General features: G+C 54.2%; 1 protein-coding gene across 2 annotated transcripts; it reads right to left on the reverse strand.

Moving 5' to 3' along the window:
* Positions 1-655: 655 nt before the first annotated feature.
* On the reverse strand, positions 656-13281 carry Rbm38 (RNA binding motif protein 38). 2 transcript variants are annotated; one of them, XM_055596178.1, is made up of 4 exons: positions 12922-13281; positions 12277-12400; positions 11736-11790; positions 656-1863 (listed from the first exon to the last, which is right to left on the reverse strand). In XM_055596178.1, the coding sequence occupies exons 1-4, from the start codon at positions 13150-13152 to the stop codon at positions 1560-1562; spliced, it is 714 nt and encodes a 237-aa protein (XP_055452153.1). In that variant the 5' UTR covers positions 13153-13281; the 3' UTR covers positions 656-1559. The 2 variants fall into 2 exon arrangements, with proteins under 2 accessions (XP_055452153.1, XP_055452154.1); XM_055596179.1 differs by having other exon boundaries at positions 1788-7585.
* Positions 13282-18318: the final 5037 nt, after the last annotated feature.

Genomic DNA, 18318 nt, shown 5'->3' on the forward strand with positions numbered 1-18318 from the left:
TTGTAGAACCTAGAAGGGCATTTTTTCCAGACCAAGAGGCCTTCCTGAGGTCCTGTGTTTGTGGCTGCCACCAGCTGATAGAGACAGGAAATATACTGGCTTTAAGTGGCCTTCCTGATAACCCTGGCAGTGCCTGCCACCCCTCTCTGGCCCCACACTTTTATCAGCAGCAGCAAATGTCAGCTGTGGGTTGAGAGCCCCACACTGACCTCCTAACTCTTCAGTGTTTGCAAACTGACACTTGGAGGTAGAGGTCCAGGATGAAAGCAAACCCAGTACTGACAGTTCGGCAGAGCTTGAGCCACAGAAGTGGGAAGACACATCTCAAATCAAGTGGAAAACAGAACAAGTCTCCGAAGGACCCAAGGGACTGTGCAAGAAAGCAGTCCCAGGTCCACTTCTAAAGGCCCGAGCATCAAGTCAACAGTAGACCCTGCCCAGTCCTACAGCTGCAGATACCTACCTTGTGGTGGCTGGAGCCCTCTGGGTCGTACTGGGGCAGGCCCTGCTTGTCACTGAAGCGTGTGACCAGCAGAGGCTGAAGCAGAGTGAGGGTTTGATGGCCAGCTGTCAGAAACCCAGGACACAGGACCACCATGGCCATTGAGAGAAAAACTTGAGACCAACTTCTTCTTTAAAGAAAACAAGTTTTATTTTTTATAATCAGAACATTCTAATAAAAATATTATTATAACATTACTCCCTCTGTCCTCCAGGCCCTGACTATCAGGCATGCTGTGGAGTGTCTACACACTGGCTCCCTGAGGTAGGTGTGGAGGGACCCACTGCCCAGCCTGCGGGCAGCCCATGCTGCCAGAGATGCCCACTTCAACCCTCCCAGATGTGGGCTGGAACGTCTCCCTGTGCAGCTAGGTCATGCTCCCAAACTGGCACACAGGTGACAATGGGAGGCTGGGTGGGCACAAGGCCTGCCTTAGGGGACAGGCCAGGAAGAAGGCCTCAATGGCACAGCAACAGACACCTGAGAATTCGCCCTGACAGGCATCTCTGCAGGTGAGGTGGACAGCATCAGACAGGAGCTCAGAGCCCTGCAGGCCTGCTGTCTGATGATGGCCACCCTGTGGGGGAGGGGGAGCTCCAGGGAGCCCATCAGTGACACTGTCACAGAGAAATACTGTCATTGTTTCCACAGGGAACTATCGACCAAAGCCAGTCTCTAAGTAAAAAATAGGTTTGGGATTCTTAGTGATGACAGTCTTGCCTTCAGAGCAGAATATTCCCAACAGGACATGGCACAGTGCTTCGACTGAAGGGCAGCTGGGCAGGGTTCCGGGAGGCCGGCTCCACCCAGAGGACAGTTCCCAAAGAGGAGGGAGGACGTCTGCACACGTCCCAGAGTAAGGCACCTGGCATGGAGTGGCTGTAGAGGTTCCAAAGAGTGTGCCCTTCCTTCTCAAGCCCCTTCAAGCACAGCAGGGCTGCACAAGATGCTTGCTGGTACCTTCAGGGCAGGTGGGCCCAGGGGCCTGAGGGGACCCAAGTGCTGGTGGCTCCCGAGGCTGGCAGGCTGGTGGCTGTGACCCTGGGCAGGACGCGCCTCACTGCATCCTGTCGGGCTGTAGCTGAGGCGCCTGGTACTGCACGAAGGTGGTGCCTGCAGGTGCAGCGGCAGACAAGGCTGGGGGCATGGCAGCGGGGTAGCCATAGCCCAGGAAGCTGGTGGCTGTAGCAGGCGAGGCGGCGTACGGGTACTGGTCGTAGGTGGCTGGAGGGTACTGGGCGTAGGCTGGGCTGGCTGGTGTATATTCAAGGTAGGGCGAGGACAGTGACGGGACAGGGGTGGCAGGGATCACCACGCTGGGCTGCACAATGGCTGGTGGGTAGATGTAGTGGGGAGTCAGCCTGTGGGCCAAGCAGAGTGTCAGGAGCTGTAGGCAGAGTGGGGAGGCCAGGGGAGCGGAGAGCAAAGAGCAGATCTGTACCCTGTCTTAGTCTGTGTACCCATCTACAACATAGATGCAGAAACACGTCAGGTGTACTCCAACCCCACAGGCCACTGAATGCCAGTTCTCACAGTACCCTCTCCTCAGACTAGAGCCCCACTCCCCACACATCTCCTGCAGGATGGAACCCACTGTACAATGTATAAACACACGGCCTTTGTTTAAACTGAGAACTCAAGACTGAGGACAGAGCTGAATGAAGGCCTGTGAAAACATTTGGGGAATAGTGCAGCTCTCGTGCCAGGTACCTCCAAATCCTGGTGACACCTGCTCCCTAGCCACCCACTACTTCCCTGTCAGCAAGGGTTCCGGTACACCCACTGCAGAACAGAGGGCACAGGACTGCTAGTGTGCTTGTACTCTGCTGGGAAACAAGATGCTCAAGAGGCCTTATCTGATGCCCTACCAACATGCCCATTTTAAAGTCAGGAAAGCTGAGTGCTCCGTGCCAGGTGACTGCATAGGTCCTGCAGCTTATAGCTGGAGGGCACCTAAGCTCCTACCGCATGCCCCAGCCACTATGGAAATACACTCGGTGTCACTTACTGCCCTTGACTGTAGTCTCCCCCAGAAAGTATAGCATACCACAAGAAGATACAGGCTAGGCAGCAGGAAAATGAAGTAGAGGGAACTGGACCTGCTGCTGGGTCTGCTTGGACAGCCAGCCTCATACTGGGCAGGACTGGGTGAAGGGCTGTCTCTCTGTAGCAGACACCTGCAGATGGTACTTATGAACAGCAGAGGCTGTGGTTATAGCAAGATGCCACCAAGGGTGTCAGCATGCAGCTCTCTCATGGTGTGTCCAAGTGCCTCTGGGCTGTGGGGAGCCTCACTTCCTATCTTTATAGGCCTGGAGTCTGTCATAACTCGAGAGCTTTGCTCTAAGAAAATGCTTAACTTCTCCCCAGAGCTGTCTTTCTGTTCCCCCAGGCCTCTCATCTGCAGCAGGATGTGCTCATCTCTATGGAGAGGTCACTCCCAGAGAGACATGGCTAGGTTGAGTCCCAGCAACTTGTGTGTGATCATGAATAATCAAGGACAGCCAGGGGACCAGTGGACTGACTTCCAACACCCCTCTAGGGTGAAGGTGCCCCCACCACAGGCCAGGCCACCACCCACAGTAAAAACTTTGAGGGAGAAAACCGTGAAGGATGAGGTAGGTGCACAGACTGCAGGCCGAGTACACCTAACGACAACAGGGCTTCCCACAGCCACCCCAGAGAGGTATGGTGCAGAGAATGCCCAGCAGAGACAGTGGGAAGAGGCAGCACTGGTGAGGTCCAAAGGCCAAGGAGCACATGTGCATGATTAAAAACAAGAGCCACAGTCACCAGTGACAGCAGCATCCGAGTACCCACCAGTCACAAATGGAAAAGTGACACGTAGCCTCAGTGTGTGGAGAACTGGCTGGCCATAGAGTGGGTGGCAGAGAAGGGAACATCACACAGATCCACTGGAGTGGTGTGCATGTGCAGGAAGAGACTTCCTGGATTACTCTCTGCATTGTGTATATTGAAGTAGGGTCTCTCACTTGAGCCCAGAGCTCACAGATTCTATGGTCTGGCTCTGGGAACCCTTGTCTTCTACATGCTGGTATTACAGGTGAGCTGCAGACCCACCCGACTCTTGCTAGGTTCTGGCAATGTGAACTGTGGTCCTCACACTTGTACACCACTCACCTTATCTACCGAGCCATCTCTCCAGCCCCACAGCAGCATCTGAGAGCACATTTACTAAAGCGACACAGGCAAGGCTGGGGTGGAGCTAGGAGAATCACTGGGGTACACGCAAGGAGGCATACCCGACACAGGTGTGAGCCCGCACACTGTCTGGGAATCTCTGCACCCATCACCCTCACAGCTGCCCTCTCATTTTCAGAGTGCTGGGGAAGCTAACCAGACATTGCCAGGACACCACGCACTAGCAGTGAGCAGCAGCCTGTATGCTGCACAGGCAACTGGCTGCAGTTGTAGGGCCAAACAGCCTATGCAGGAGTCCCAGGCAGGTGTCTACCCTCCTCTGCTGGCTGTCCTATTTCCTTGATTGGAATAGCACTGAAGTGGATTCAAACAATACCGTGAGCTGCATGATACCTTCTCACATTCCTGCTAGCACTTAGCCATGAGCAGAACACTGGGCTGAACTCTGCAGGATGAGGTAGAGACAGAAACCATAGCTCAGGGGTACTGCTAGAAAGTGGGGCTTGAGGGCAGGGTCTAGGCCACAGCAGGGAGGAAGGCCAGGCAGGAGTAAGCATGATAGGACTGCCTATCATGGACTGCTCCCATCACCACCCAGCTGGCCTACCAGACCCCCAAGCCCTTGTGCTAAGACCAAAACTTACACAGCAGCAGACCCCACAGCACCTAAGACTCCTGCACTTGAGCATCCCCCTGCCTTAGCCTGGGATCCAGGGCCACTCCCTGCACTGCTCCACAGGCCTGACCCTCCTGAAATCAGAGCTCTGGTAGAGGGTGCTGTGATGCCTGCCATGGAGACTATAGGAGGGTCCTAATTGGGACTGAGGCCTTCCCAGAGAAGCACAGCCTATCTTGGTGCCCCTACCTGGTGTGTGTTGAGAGCCCCTCTACCTGTAAGAGGGAGGAGACCCCCTATAATGGGTGTTATAAATAGCGGGGAATTTCCCTATCTTTGTGGCCCCCACCTACCCTAAGACTCAGAAGCACTCTCATCGGTTTGGGCTTTTGGAGTGCCACGCTCTGAACTTCCCTAAATATGGGTGGGAGCCCTTACCCTCTAGGGGTGGCGCTTGCTAACAGAGGCTCACTAACACCTAGGCTCCTTGCAAAGCCAACTCACAGGTCAAGGACACGTGCTTACATCAGGGGCTGGTTCCTACTTTGCCTACCCGGAGGATCTGCCCAATCCTGTATGGCCTGAATGCTCCAGAACATCCACATCTCTGCCTATTCACCTATACTTTCCTTGAGTTCTCAGCCAGTTAGCACTGTGCTGTGTGGCACCACACCTGTCTTAGACATAGGGGAGGTAAAGAGGCTCAGAGGTCTGCCAAGTCGCCCACCTAGGCCATGTTCCATCGGAACTGCGCTCTAAACCATCACTGCAGGATGCTACTGTTACCTCAGGGATAGAGACCAGGAGCACAGCTAGCATCTAAACACCTGGGGCAGTTCCTGGAACACAGAATTACCCAGCTTCAAGTGCCACGTGCACTACAGTGCCAGGCAAGCTCACTGCAGTGGGACACTACCCAGGCCAATGGTGGCGATGGCTGTGATAGAGGGGCCTACACAACACAGAACATTCTTGCACAGTCACATTCTGTATTTTAAAACCCTCCTGGTTCTAGCTCCGAGCCCTGTTCAAGGGCCGCCCTGATCCCAGGCTGCACTCTGCTACAGGCCCCAGCCCTACTTCCCTGCTTAAAGCCTGGAAGTGCCATGTGTGTTCAGAGCCTTCCCCAGTGCTGCTTGTTCAGACTCCAAGAGGTAAGAATGCTGCTGGATCTCCACCCTTGTGGGAACCCCATACCTTTGGCGTATCAGGGACTGGGGAGAGGCCAAGTAAACAGACACTTTTCATACCCAGGTCTTGGGGGCTAAAAGCTAAAGGTCAGGAGACCCACTCTCCAGTGGCTCCCACGCCCAGCTTAGAGTGCTCTGCCACCAACTTTCTCAAGCTCTGCCCACCCAGGCCTCAATTGAGAGCAGATGCCATCATCTCCTCACACCAAGGATTCCCTTTACTTACTCTCTTCAGGGAATCTTTTGCCCTTCCTCAAGACAGGGTGGCCCAGGACAATTAATCTCACCCTTGAGTAGCAGCGGAAGAAAAGAGTTCCTAGGCCAGAGACCACTAAAGTCTAAAGCCTAGAGCTCTGGAGACCCTCCTCCTGCCAGGGAGATCCATGTGATGCTAGAGCAAGGATGACTATTCAGCTTCCCTGTGGGGAGCTGCTGGTTAGCCAGGCTGCTCTGATTTCCGAGGAAAGACATGTTTTCACCCTGGCCTTCACTGGAGTCAGTGATAAACTGCCAAGTCTCTCTCCTTCTGTTTGCGACAGCAGGTGGGATATCTTGTCAAGTTCACACCTTTTGTTTGTGTGAGAGTCACACAGACAGGTGGTCAAGGTAAAGAAGTTTTGACTTCCCTGTGAATTCTTTCATTGCACTGAGGTGCTTTTGCTCTAACTTAAAAAAGGGATTACTGGAATAAAGTGAGGTGACTAGTTTCTACAAGAGCCCTCAAGAAAAGATCCCATGTGCAGTGTGTTGGTTTATTAATTTTTCTTTCAATCCTCACTCCCAGACAAGAACTGCTCGACTCCGGCAGCGGGTTCCAGCACTTCCCACTGGTATTTGGTTCTGGGTAGCACTGAGTTACCAAGCCACCAGAGGCTGAAGGGATGTACCCAGAGTGGGCTGCTCTGGGTGCTAGATGACAGGACTGACAGCTGAGTCTGAAGGGTGGAGCCATGAGAACCTGACCACTAAGAGTGGAAGAGGTGGCCTCTCCTTACACCAAGTCCAGAGTCAGGGTAACAAACAGCTGAGTCTTCTGACTCAGCCTAGAGGAGCATAAGGGTCCAGATCCCATGACCTGTTTGCCCTTTCCCTGGTCTCAGTTTCCCAACTAGTACACAAGATGCCACAAGCGCATCCCTTGGGCTCCTGGTTGACCCCAGAAAAGGGGTGGGAACTCTGCAGTGACATACGAGACATCTGTCTCCCCGTCTTGAGCACAGCTACCACGTCTTGAGCACAGCTACCACGGCTACCAACCAGAGCAGAGGGTGGGCAGTGTGAGTAAAGGCCTTGAATAGCCCAACTCTCAGAAAAAACAGTGCCTGCAGCTCAGGAGGGCTCATTTCCCGAAAATGAAGCAACCACTGAAAATAAAAGCGAAAAAGGCAAATGAGCCCATTTCACTTTTTTTTTTCTCTCTCCCTAGGGCCTTATGCCATGGTGCTGGAGGCAACCTGGCAGCTTACCAGCAGACCCAGCCTTGGGGTGGGGTGGTAGCTTGTGTGTGGCAGCCTGGCAGGCCTCCTGGGAATCCTCTGTGATGGGGACACCAGGTTCTCTGGGGTTCACAGACAGCTGGCTGAGTGTTGGGGCAGGTGAATGCAGATAGGAGACACACTATTGTGGGAGCCAACTGGAACAGCAGGTCCATCTGAGCCTGTCCAAATTCCACCTGCTACTTTCAAAGTTGTACGCTATGACGGCCTCTGACTCCAAGGCCAAGGACTTCTACTTTCCACTCTGGCATCTTAGCCCTTCTCCCCATGCTAGGGGTCCAGGTGATTCCACTGCCTCAGGCTGGATGGCTGCTGTCCTGAGGGAAGACCTGGCTCAACCCTGCACTAGAGGGATGCCTTCAAAACAAACCCAAATCCTAGCCCTCCGGAAGCAGGGGGATTGCTGAGTAGCCCAGGGGTAGAGAGCTTGTCTACCACGAATATGGCTGGGTTCAAGAACCAGCTCCAGAAAGCAAGAGAGGTAGAGGCAGGAGAATCAGGAGGTCAAGGTCTGCTGGGCTATATAAGACCTGATAGTGCATACCTTTGATCTCAGTACTGAAGAGGCCAAAGGAAGCTCACTGCAGGTTCAAGAGCAACCTGGGCTGCATAACAAGACCTTGTATCAAAAAAAAAAAAAAGTCAAACATGACCCATTTTCTCCTCAGTGGGGTGGTTTGGCTGTCTCTGTCACTGGAGACTCACACACTGGGCTCTGGGCTCCGCTCTTATATCAACCTATAGTCCCTTCCCTTCACAGCTCTTGCACTGTCCCGTGTGGACCTGTCTCACATTGTTGCAAGCCTCCTAGCAGGAGGCACTGTGATCACACCAGCAGTTAGAGTCTCTGGCCTGACACAAAGGAAGGTCAGAATCACTGCAGGTTCCCAACCGACACTGAGACTGAAGGAGGGCTGGGCAAAGGAGCAAAGCCATCATTCCGAGGGATGCCTAACTCCTGGGCCAAGATCAAGGGGCCAGTGGGCCACCTGGTGGACCCTCAGCCTGAGGCTTCAGAAGAGGTCCCTCAGGCACCTGGCAATAACTGAACTCTGAGAGGAACTAAGAGCACTTGAGGCTGGCTTGTCACATCAGGGACAAACAACAGGTGCAGCAGCACAGGCTATACGCCCTCTGGGAGGGTCAGACAAGACACAGCCCACGCCTGCCTCCAGACAGGCTGCCAAACAGGAAGTGATGATGGGGGAAGCAAGCTGGGCACCCCCAAGACACCCCACAGGTGGTGGGGTGAGCACGCTTGCACCTGCTGCTCTGGGCCTGGCTTCATGCTTGCACTTCTAAATCCTCCCTGCCGCTCCCCTAGACAGACCTCCTGAGCCAGAGAATGACAGACACCTGCCCCTACTGCATCCTCACCCTGGCCTCACTTTTCACTGTGCTCAGTGGAACTAGGACAAACCCCTCTGAAGGTGCACGAACAATGTCCCTTCCCCCAGTCTCCTCTCACTAGGTGTACTGTCTGTGCAGGAAATGTCTGACATAGTGTGGGACCCTATGGCACTCATTTACACCAGTACCAGTATGTGGCTCAACTAGCCAGTCAGACTTGACACATAACACTGCTCATTCCGGAGCACCCCAGCAGCACACTGTTTAACTGTAGGTAGCCTTGTGCACTGGGTCCTGGGTTGGGGACATGCCTCACTCAGAGCATCTGAGTCAACAGTATGACATGCACGAGCTTACCACCCCTCCCCCATTCTTGGCGGAGACAGTCTCCTCCCTATCACCTCATGCATAGGCCTAGTGACATGGCATCAGGACAGACATCTCTAAGCGTGTACCGGGTCCGTCCCACAGAAAACCGAAGTCTGTACAATGATGACTGTGGGAAAGCCCTAGATAGGGAAAAGGTTCCTGGATCCTGTTTGTCTCGGGGACAGAACATCCATCCAAGAACTGTTATAAGGGCAGAGAGATGCTAGGAAAGGTGGGATGGGCCTGAGTAGCCCGACAGAGGGCAGGACACTCACCTATGAGCTCCAAGCTTAGGCCAGCAAAGCTTGCTGCTGGGCTTGCTGAAGGACCACCCAGCAAAAACCCTACAGGTTCCATGGCCTTGGGATCAACAGGTCCCATACACCACAATCAATCAGTCCTTACCATGGCCCTGTTGCCATGGCTACTGAATAGAAGTGCAACCTGACACCTAGCACCTTGGGACCCTGGCCTGACCTCAGCCCTTAGGGCCTGGCTCCAGGTTGGGGAGAAAATGTGATCTGAGTGAGCAGGCATCTTGCAAGGTTCCCCTAAGAACAGAGAGGGCAGCCTCCTAGAGCAACAGGCCCTTCAAATATAGCACAGGAAGCTCCAAGGGCTGCCAGGCTGGGGTGGGTGAGGGAACACCTCAGCAACCCATGAGCCTTAGGCTGAATTCGTACAGACACCCTTCACTCTAGGGGGCCCTGACAAGTCAGATCAACACATTACCAGGGTGGGGTAATCTCCAACTATTCAGCCCTCCCTTCCTACCTGAATTACTGACTGTGCCCAGGGCTGGTAGAGACCCCCATGCTGGAAGGCCCTGGGTCACTTATCCCCACCAGGGATTACTACACAGGCCAGGAGGCTGGCAAAAGCTATTGCAGTAGCTGAGAAGTCTTCACCAAATACCGAGTCTTGGGTCCATATACAGTTACATGATGGACAAGCACAGGCTGTGCAGCCAGCAAGGCCTATTCAACAAGCAGGCATGGAGCAAGCAAATGAGCACCCACGCAAACAACAAAACCTGACAGTCCGTCAAGAATCTTTCTGAGCTGAGGGGTATTTGAACTAGACAGGGAGGCCCCAAGTGGTTTGGCCTACAGGTGGGCTGTGTGGTCTTCAGAGTGTCAAGGGCCTAGGGGAAAAAAAAGTACAGCTAGGTGCCCGCAGGCTCTGAGCTGCCACGTTCCAGCTCCCACCAGGCCCTCAGCCAGGGCAACCGCTGAGTCAGGCCCAGTTAGGCCGGCCAGATTGTTTGCAAAAACAAAGGGGGCTTGCTGACAGGCCAATTCTACCTCCCAGCTGGGTGCTCACAGCAACTGACCCAGGCAGCAAGGCCTGGCCACGCTGCCACCACCACCCAGGCTGCCCAGAATTTGGCAAGGGCAGGGTGGGATGTGCCTCAGAGGATGTGCCAAGGACTACTGGCAATGTAGACCCACCACTGCCCCGTGTCCACCTGTCCATTTGGGTCTACACTCCTCGGCAACCAACAAACGTTGTGAGGCCACTTTGTAGACACAGTGTTAGATGACCTGACCATTAATCTAGTTACCAGTCACTGTGGCCTGATGTCAAAAGTGCCCCCGAGTACCAGGATTCCTGGAACCCACCCACCCCCAAAGACCCTGAGTTCAAACCTCAACCCCTGGGTAAGTCACTAGCCACCTGAGAACAGAAAACCTTTTCCAGGAGACCAGATCATCTTAAAGAGTGGTGTCCCCATTTTCCAGACGAGAAAAGGCAACTAAAAGGGGCATAGTCAGAGCAACAGACAGGATGTGAACCTAGATCTCAGGACCACAGAGGCCAAGCACTAGTGGCTCCAAGGCAGTTGCTATGTGTCAGAGCCAGTGGGGAGGCATGTCCCAGTGTAAGCAGCAGATAGAGGCTCTGTGTGCACATCTCAACTCAGCCCACTAAAAGCCTGAAACCCAGCCGAGGAACACAGCAAGCTACTGGAGAGCAGGCACTCTCCTCACACAGCTCGCAGGGGAGAATACAAGAAAGATGGATATACCAAGGCTGAGTAGTCCCCAAACTTCTTCCAGACAGCCTACAACACATAGGGAACAGATACCAGGCCAAAAAAGTGATGTTACCCCCTGCCACAGTAGTACCCCAAGTACCCCAGGAGAACAGTCACACTATGACAGGAAACAGGCTAGGGCCCAGACCACAACCCCCCATATATAATATATACTCCTGCTCAGCTCGCACCAACCCCAAGCACGGTTGTGGAGAATCCCAGCACCTCCCCACAGGACAAGCACGCTTAGAGGACATAAGCAGCACCCTCTCCAGTCATCTGACCCACTGTGCTGGCCAAGCTCAGCTCCAGCCCCAACAGACACCCTACTCTACTCCACCCACAAACTTCAAACACAAAATCTGACAGCCAGGACTTGGCAAGCTTGCCACGGCAAAAGGTGGGGTCGGTGTCAAGAGTGCCCACTCACAGCTGGTCTGCACTGGAGAAACAGACAAGCAGCAGGGTCCAACTTTTGTGTTTCCTTGTGTGTGAGTCCTCTCCTAAGCAGCACGCAGGCCTATCACTCTTCTCGGGACGGAAGGAGGTGGGACACAGCAAGTGACTACACAAAAAGCCAACCACCAGTGACAGCCGCCTACTATGCCATTCACAAACATCAAACCCCAGCTGGTGCAGACCCACAGTAGCTATCTTCATGGCACTTGCCCACATTGGAGCACACCCCAGGAAGGGCCCAGGGAGAATTGCCCGCACTAGGTGTGTACCTATCACCCCCACTTGGTCAGAACAGCTGTCCCCACAGATGGCCATGTGACACCTGGCAGAGAAGGTGTCACGTAAGTGGGGACAAGGTATGTAGCAGCCTGAAGGCGTGTACTCTCCTTTGGGTTAGAGAAATGCTGTTGGTCTTATCTCTTCCTCCACACCCCCCAAACTCAATACAGTTTCTCAAACAGCCATTTCCCCAGCCTTTCAGATCTGAGTCTGAGAACCCCCACAGCTGTCTCACCTCAAGGCCCTCCCACCTGCACCAGCTATATCCACTCACCCATAGGTGCGCTGGATCAAGGTGGGGTGTAGCTGCTGCACACCAACAGCAAAGCCTAAAACAAGAGGACAGTTAGGGACAGCATACTGCATGGGCAAGGTCCCGAGGCCACACACAGACAGGCAGAGTAACGCATGCCACACTGTCTTAGTCACAAGGGATAGTTAGCTTCCTCTCCCACCCCAGCCACCCTCCCTGGCTCTGCTAGTGAACTCTCAACACCCAGTCACATCAGAGAAGCCCACAGTTAGTAGCAGCTTCTCTGGGTGTCCCCCAATCTCCAGAAGTCGTTGGCAACTGACTTCTTCCCTCCCTTGGAGGACAGACATTTGAGATTTGGTATTGATGGGACCATACACTGCTGCGGAAGAGGATCAACCTCCCAAGCTGGGGGTGGCTGCTCTAGGCTGGCTCTGCAGGCACATGATTGCTGGCTGCCACTCTGGGACAAAGGGGGAGCGGGGGCAGCGTTTTCCATCAGACAGATACCAAAGCTGAATATAGAAACCAGAAGGGCTGGAAAGAAAACTCAAGTTCTCACCAGTCTGCAGGCTCCTAGGCTTGGCACCCAGGTAGGCCAGGTTCACATTGGCCTTGCGGCCATCGATAATAGGGTTAGGGTCTTTGCAAGCCCTATCAGCTGCTGCCCGATCTGCCATGGTCACCTGCAGGAACACAGAGGGTCAGGGGCTTCGGTGGCTGGCTGAGGGAAGCAGGACACAGAAGAAAGGAAGAGGGCTCTGCCTTGGCATCAGGCCATCTCTGGGTCTTTTCTCTCCGGAGGGTATCTGGTATTCAGGACCCCTGGGGCACTGTATTCTCTGCCTCGCCTATTACAGCTCTTTCCCCTAAGTTCAAGTGCTGAGAAATCCAGCCTTCAAGGACAGCGACAATCCCCTGGGAGGTGTAGTAAAGTGAACCCCAAGGGGAGGCCCCAGGCTGTTCTTGGCGAGCAGTAAATACCGTTAACTTTCTCAGAGGAGAAGTTTGGGGACACTAGAGTGGAAGGAAGTGGGAAACCGTCTTCAGGTCGCTGGTGCTAAAGGTTACGCTTATTTGGGGAGACTAGAAAGTGTGGGGGAAGGGCCGACAGCCCCGGGAAGCCCCGGAGTCCCGGCTGCGCGCGGCGGGTCTGGGAGGTGGTGGGGGAGGGGCGGCGGCAGGTGCGCGCGCCGCGGGCACTCACGAAGCCGTAGCCGCGGGACTTGCCGGTCTGGCGGTCGGTGATGACCACGGCCTCCTCGATGTCTCCGAAGCCCTCGAAGTACTTTCTGAGCGATGCGTCGGTTGTGTGGTAGGGCAGGCCGCCCACGAAGATCTTGGTGAACGTGGTGTCCTTCTGCGAGCCGTGCATGGCGCTGGGGACGGCGGGCGGCCGCGGGAACACGCTCGGGGCGCACGAGGGCTGCAGCAGCATCAGGGCCGCCGCTACCGAGCCGGCCGGCGCATGCGGGGGTGTCGAAGGCCGAATCCGAGTACCCCCACGCCGTCCCACACCGCTCCTCACTCCGCCGCCAAGCGCCTACTCCGCGCCCCGCGAGCTGCCGGCCGCCTTTGTAGCGTGGCCCCGAGGCCACGCCCCCATTCGGACACGCCCCCATTAAACGGAGGTTGCCGGGAAATGTAGTTCTAAGCACGACCGCTGTGTCTGAACGCCTGGCTAGTGAGTCGTCTTAGCCCCTGCGTGTTCGCCTGTATCAGCTGGTTTCCCGGGGGCGCACGGTCCGGTACATTCCATGCGCTGCTTGAGTCAGCTACTTGGATCAGTGGTTTACGCCGGAGCGACTTGTTAAAAGGTCCGAAGATGTGGCTCCTGCGCGAAACCTTGTGTTTGATCTCAACATCACATGAACCTGGCTGGTAGCACACACCTGTAAACCCAGCACTCAGGTAGGGCAGGGAAAAGGATCAGGAACTCGAGGCCATCAGCTGGGCTAAATGAGATCCTATTTCAGAAAAAAGTAAAGGCAAAGTGGATTTGCCATGTATAGAGAAGATAAATAATTCCAGTCGTAAGTACTTTTGGGGTCCTGGGCACTCTATGCTGGGGCTTCAGCAAAAGCATACTCCCAGACCCTATGGTTTCTGTGGAAACGAGGGCTAATCAATAATGAATACGTATTCTACTGTCTTGAAAGGAGCTAAGAGCCATGAGATCATGGGAGAGGGTAGACACGTCTGGGTTCCCTTGTCACTGGCATAGGAACTCCTGTGGGGCTATTTTTAGGAAAACAAGCAGAAAGAACAGCATGCCACGTAGAAAGAGGTTCAAGACTGGGGCAGGATGACAGTCTGCAGAACTCTTCTGGCCCAGTGCAAATGCAAACGTGGGGCCCCTTGTGAAAGAGGCATGCATTTCGATACCTGTGATCCTAATACTGAGGAGTTGAGGGGATTATGGGTTCACCTCCTGCTACATAAAGTCAGAAGCCGGTCTGTATGACATGAAACCCACATCTAAAAAAGAAAATGGGAATTTCAGTACAGAAGTAGGCAGGATGCCTTAGCTGCTGGGCCAGGAAGCAGCCCTGATCCATCGTCCCCTAAATCCCCATCTCTGGCTATCACACTGAGACCTGAGGACCTGCAGCTTTCAGTGGGATTAAAAACAGGCCTGGCGCACTGGTCAAGAGGGACAGTGAGGCAGGCAGCCTCCGTGTAGGCTCAGCTCCACTCAGTCTGCTCCTTGCCAGTGAAGCACGCTTCTGCCTAGGCTCCTTGGCCCAGAGCAGAACCTCATGCCTGAAAGCCTGCTGGGGGTATCCCCTGCACAGCCTCATGTTCTCACCTTTGCCCTCTTTGCTTCACCTTTGCTCTGTTGTAGGGCTCGTTTTTCAGACACTACCCAGCTGGGCCTCCTCCTGGTCTAAGGGTGTCCTGTTGTTGAATGAGCTCCCTGACAACTGGGCTCTAGCAGGTTTTGCTCAAGCTGTAGGGCTTGGCAAAAGAGGCACCTCCAGGAAATGTCTGTTGAGTGAATCCGTAAAGATTCCGTAAAGATGGAATGTAAAGAGGAGGCCTCCAGACCAAAGACCCCTTTAGAAGTGCCTTTTGAAAACTGTTTAAAGTGTGTTCTTGACTTATTCCTAGATGGCCATGACTGAAATCTTGAGCCACCTGGGTGCCTTCTCGGGGCCTCAGTTTCCTAGGTGTCACGCTGTGGCTGGTGGGAAGAACTGTTGGCTTCAGGGCTGGTCGCCTACAAGTCCCAGCGCCGCCCCTGCCGCGGCCCAGCCCCGCCCCTCCGCTTCCCAAGGGCCCCGCCCCAAGGAGCTGGCTAGGCGGACGCTGCAGGCACGTGCTGCCGGCCGGGCGGGAGGAGGGGGGAGGGGAATCGCAGAACCTGTGAGAGCGCCGCGCGGGCGTGAGCCCTGGGGGCTGGCTGAGTCTCCCAGTCTGATACTATGGCTGTCGGGGGGACGGTTCCTGCTCGTAGCTCCCCCTGCCTCTTTGGGTTTCTGTATCATCCACTTTTGCACCTGTTCAGGGTCTCCACCTCCCACGTGTCACCACCCGCTGCCCGTCCATTCGCCTCGCTCTGAACACACTTGCTCTAACGGCCGCGACTCTGGGCCAGGGATGCCATGAATGGGAAGCAGACATCCGCCAAGCCTCCATTCCCGAAGTGTACAGCTGCCGCAAGTGTATGGGTCTACATAGAAAACATGTCTACCAGACACAGTTGCCCAGGTGGGCACTTAGTGGGGGACAAAGAGGGCAGGAAAGAGTAAGTGCGGGCAGGGGCCCCTCCTGGGGAGTAGGGAATGGTGGATGCAAAGACTCAGAAGTGACAGCTGCAGCTACTGGCGATTAATGAATCCTCCCCTGCCTGTCACCTCTCACACAGGGTCTCACTATGCAGCCCAGGCCAACCTCTTTCTTTCGATCCTCCTGCCTGAGCCTCCCACGTGCTGGCATCACAAGCATTGTGCCTCCATTCTTGGTTCAGGGATATGTTTTGAGTGCTGGGAATTGCCTCACGCACCATTAATGATGAAGTTCATTTGGGCTGTGTGGTGTCCTCACTGGGGATTTCCCTAGATTAGGTGACTTAACCCAGAAGCAGCCCTACACCATTACCCATGAGCCTGGTTTTCAGGTGAAGTGCCTGAAGCTTGCTCACAGAGGCTCCTGAGCCATTCCAACTCCAGAACCTCATCTCTACTCTCCCAGGCCCATTCAGAAGCTGCCCTGGTCCCCTGGTGTGATGCAAAGGTGGAATCCCAGATATCCAGGACAATACAGCCAGATTGAGCAGAGTCAGGATTAGAACTCAAGGGTGGGGGTGTTAACACCCTTATTCTCTGGGCTGGAGTGGGGTGCTGTTGGCCATAACCCAGCTGGTCTGACCACCAGCTGATTACAATTTGTCTAAACCTGTGTCTGTGATGGGCCAATAGCACCTGGCAAAGAAGAGACTCAAGCTCAGAACTGATCCGGCTTCAGGCTTGGGCTGCCCCATTACCCAGATGGCAAGGCCAGCTGTCAGAAGCCTTGATGGTGTGGGCATAGACAGGCTGCCCAGCTGGCCCTAAGAAGGGCAAGGGGCGGAGCTGGGACTGGCTAGTCCCTGTCACCCTCCTGCCACCGGGGGATAATTATAACTCTCACATGGTCAGCAGCTCTGGAGGCAAAGCCCTTGGCAAAAGCCTGAAACCACCAGCAGCTCTTGCCACCCCCTGATGCTGTCATTGCTGGCTTCCATGCTGTGGAGGATCCCCATTTCAGAGGGGGAAATCCTGTCCTGGGAGGCAGCAAAGGTTAGATAAATGCCAGAGACCCAGCTAGGGGACCAAGTGACCAGAGACAATACCACAAGGAATTGGGAGGCAGCATCATGGAGCAAGCCAAGGGTCAGCAAGGTGATTCAGGGAATCAAAGGTGCTTTGAACTGAATGCCTAGAGACCCCAGTTCAATCCCCAGAACACTGGTAAAGGTCAAAGGAGAGAACTGACTCCATAGTCCTTTGGCCTATACTCTCTCTCCCTCACACACACACACACACACACACACAGCCTCTGCCAACTAGTGTCCCCTCTCAGATGCTCCTGGAGCCTGTGACCATTTGCAGAGACTGGAATTCTCTCTGTAGACCAGGCTGGCCTCGAACTCACACAGATCTACCTGCTTCTGCCTCCTGAGTACTGGAATTAAAGGTGTGTGTGCCACCACTGCCTGGGCTTACAACATAGCAAGTTCAAGACTAGCCTGGACTATGTAAGAGCCTGTGTTATACTAATATTAATCTCACATTATATTTCATGTTAATTTAATATCCCTTTTTCACATTAACATGAATATTAATTTCATTACACGGGTGTGATATAGTCATGTATCTACTTTCACACTGGTGCATTATAATGGGGCTAACTGGTGGAGGCATGCTGGGGCAATCAGCAAGTCCAGCTCTTGGGGACAGCTGCACAGTGGCATTCAGCCTCTTGCTTCTTATGGCCTCCAAGGCACAGGTGCAGCTGAGAATCCTGGGTCCCTTGAGTTCTGGCTGGGGAAGGCAAGGCCCTTCTGCCACTTGGTCCATGGGTCTGAGCATACGTAAGAAGTTCCTGTATATGTCTCCTGTGGCCGCTGTTACCAACTGGCACACACCCAGGATCTTAAACCATTACCTCTTACCATCACGGAGGCCAAGAGTCTCTGTGAGAAGGGCTGTGGCACCTCCAGACAAAGCCTGTGTTCTCTGACCAGTGAGTGCCATCCACATGCCTCACAGGCTCCAGACCATCATTCTCTTCTGGGTTCATGGCTTCTCATGGGCTCTGTTGCTTCTGATCTGCTTCCCTCCCACTTAAGAATCCTGGACCCTAGTGGGCCTCTAGGTTACCCAGGCTCCTCCTGGCCCCTTTAGTTGTGGATACTCTCCTGTGTGTTGGGGGGGTGAAGAACAGCTGTTCTATCTCATCAGCACTGCTGAGGGTTTTTCACCCTTTGGATCTTCAGTGTGCTAAGGCACAGGGGCTGAAAATTAATGGACTCAGGCAGCTAGATGGCTAAACCTGCCCCTGACACATCTAAACTCACCTGGAAAGGAAGTCTCAGTGGGGACTTAGATTAAGTTGGTGGGTGGGTGCATCTATGGGGAACTATGTGAGAAGAACTGTCTAGAGGGGTGGTTTCATTCCCTAGGTAGTGGGTCATGCACATACCCATTGGCTTCTGATTATGGATGTGATATGACTAACTCCTTTAAGCTCCTGCTGCTGACTTCCTCAGGTCCCTGCTCTGATGGACTATAATTTGGAACTCTGAGCTAAAATAACTCTTTCCTCCCTTACGTTGCTTTTGCCAGGGTATTTCATCACAGCAACAGGAAATGAAACTAAGGTACTTGGTCTCTCAGTCCCATGAGTTGAATAATGTCCCTCTTGCCAGTTCCTCTGGCCAGGCAGGGTCACGGGGTCCCAACAGCAGCCATCCCATCTACCTCTCTCCAAAGCTCCTGGCTGTCCAGGGGGGCCTAGCCCAACCCCTTACACCAGCAAGGGAAGGCTTTCCACCAGGAATAAGCTCCATCTCTCTCCATGGCCAACACCTGCAGATGGGCATATATTTGCCTCCAAACAG

This window comes from Psammomys obesus, unplaced genomic scaffold, assembly GCF_907164565.1.
Source record: "Psammomys obesus unplaced genomic scaffold, mPsaObe1.curated_primary_1811, whole genome shotgun sequence".
In the NCBI taxonomy this organism is placed as follows: domain Eukaryota; kingdom Metazoa; phylum Chordata; class Mammalia; order Rodentia; family Muridae; genus Psammomys; species Psammomys obesus.

Bases quoted from the DNA above. Each gene is read 5' to 3' on its own strand.
- Rbm38 (XM_055596178.1), bottom strand. From the start codon at position 13,152: ATGCTGCTGCAGCCCTCGTGCGCCCCGAGCGTGTTCCCGCGGCCGCCC. The intron at 12,401-12,921 runs GTGAGTGCCCGC...GTGTTCCTGCAG, and splicing joins AGTCCCGCGGCTACGGCTTC to GTGACCATGGCAGATCGGGC. The intron at 11,791-12,276 runs GTGAGAACTTGA...CTCTTGTTTTAG, and splicing joins GCCTAGGAGCCTGCAGACTG to GCTTTGCTGTTGGTGTGCAG.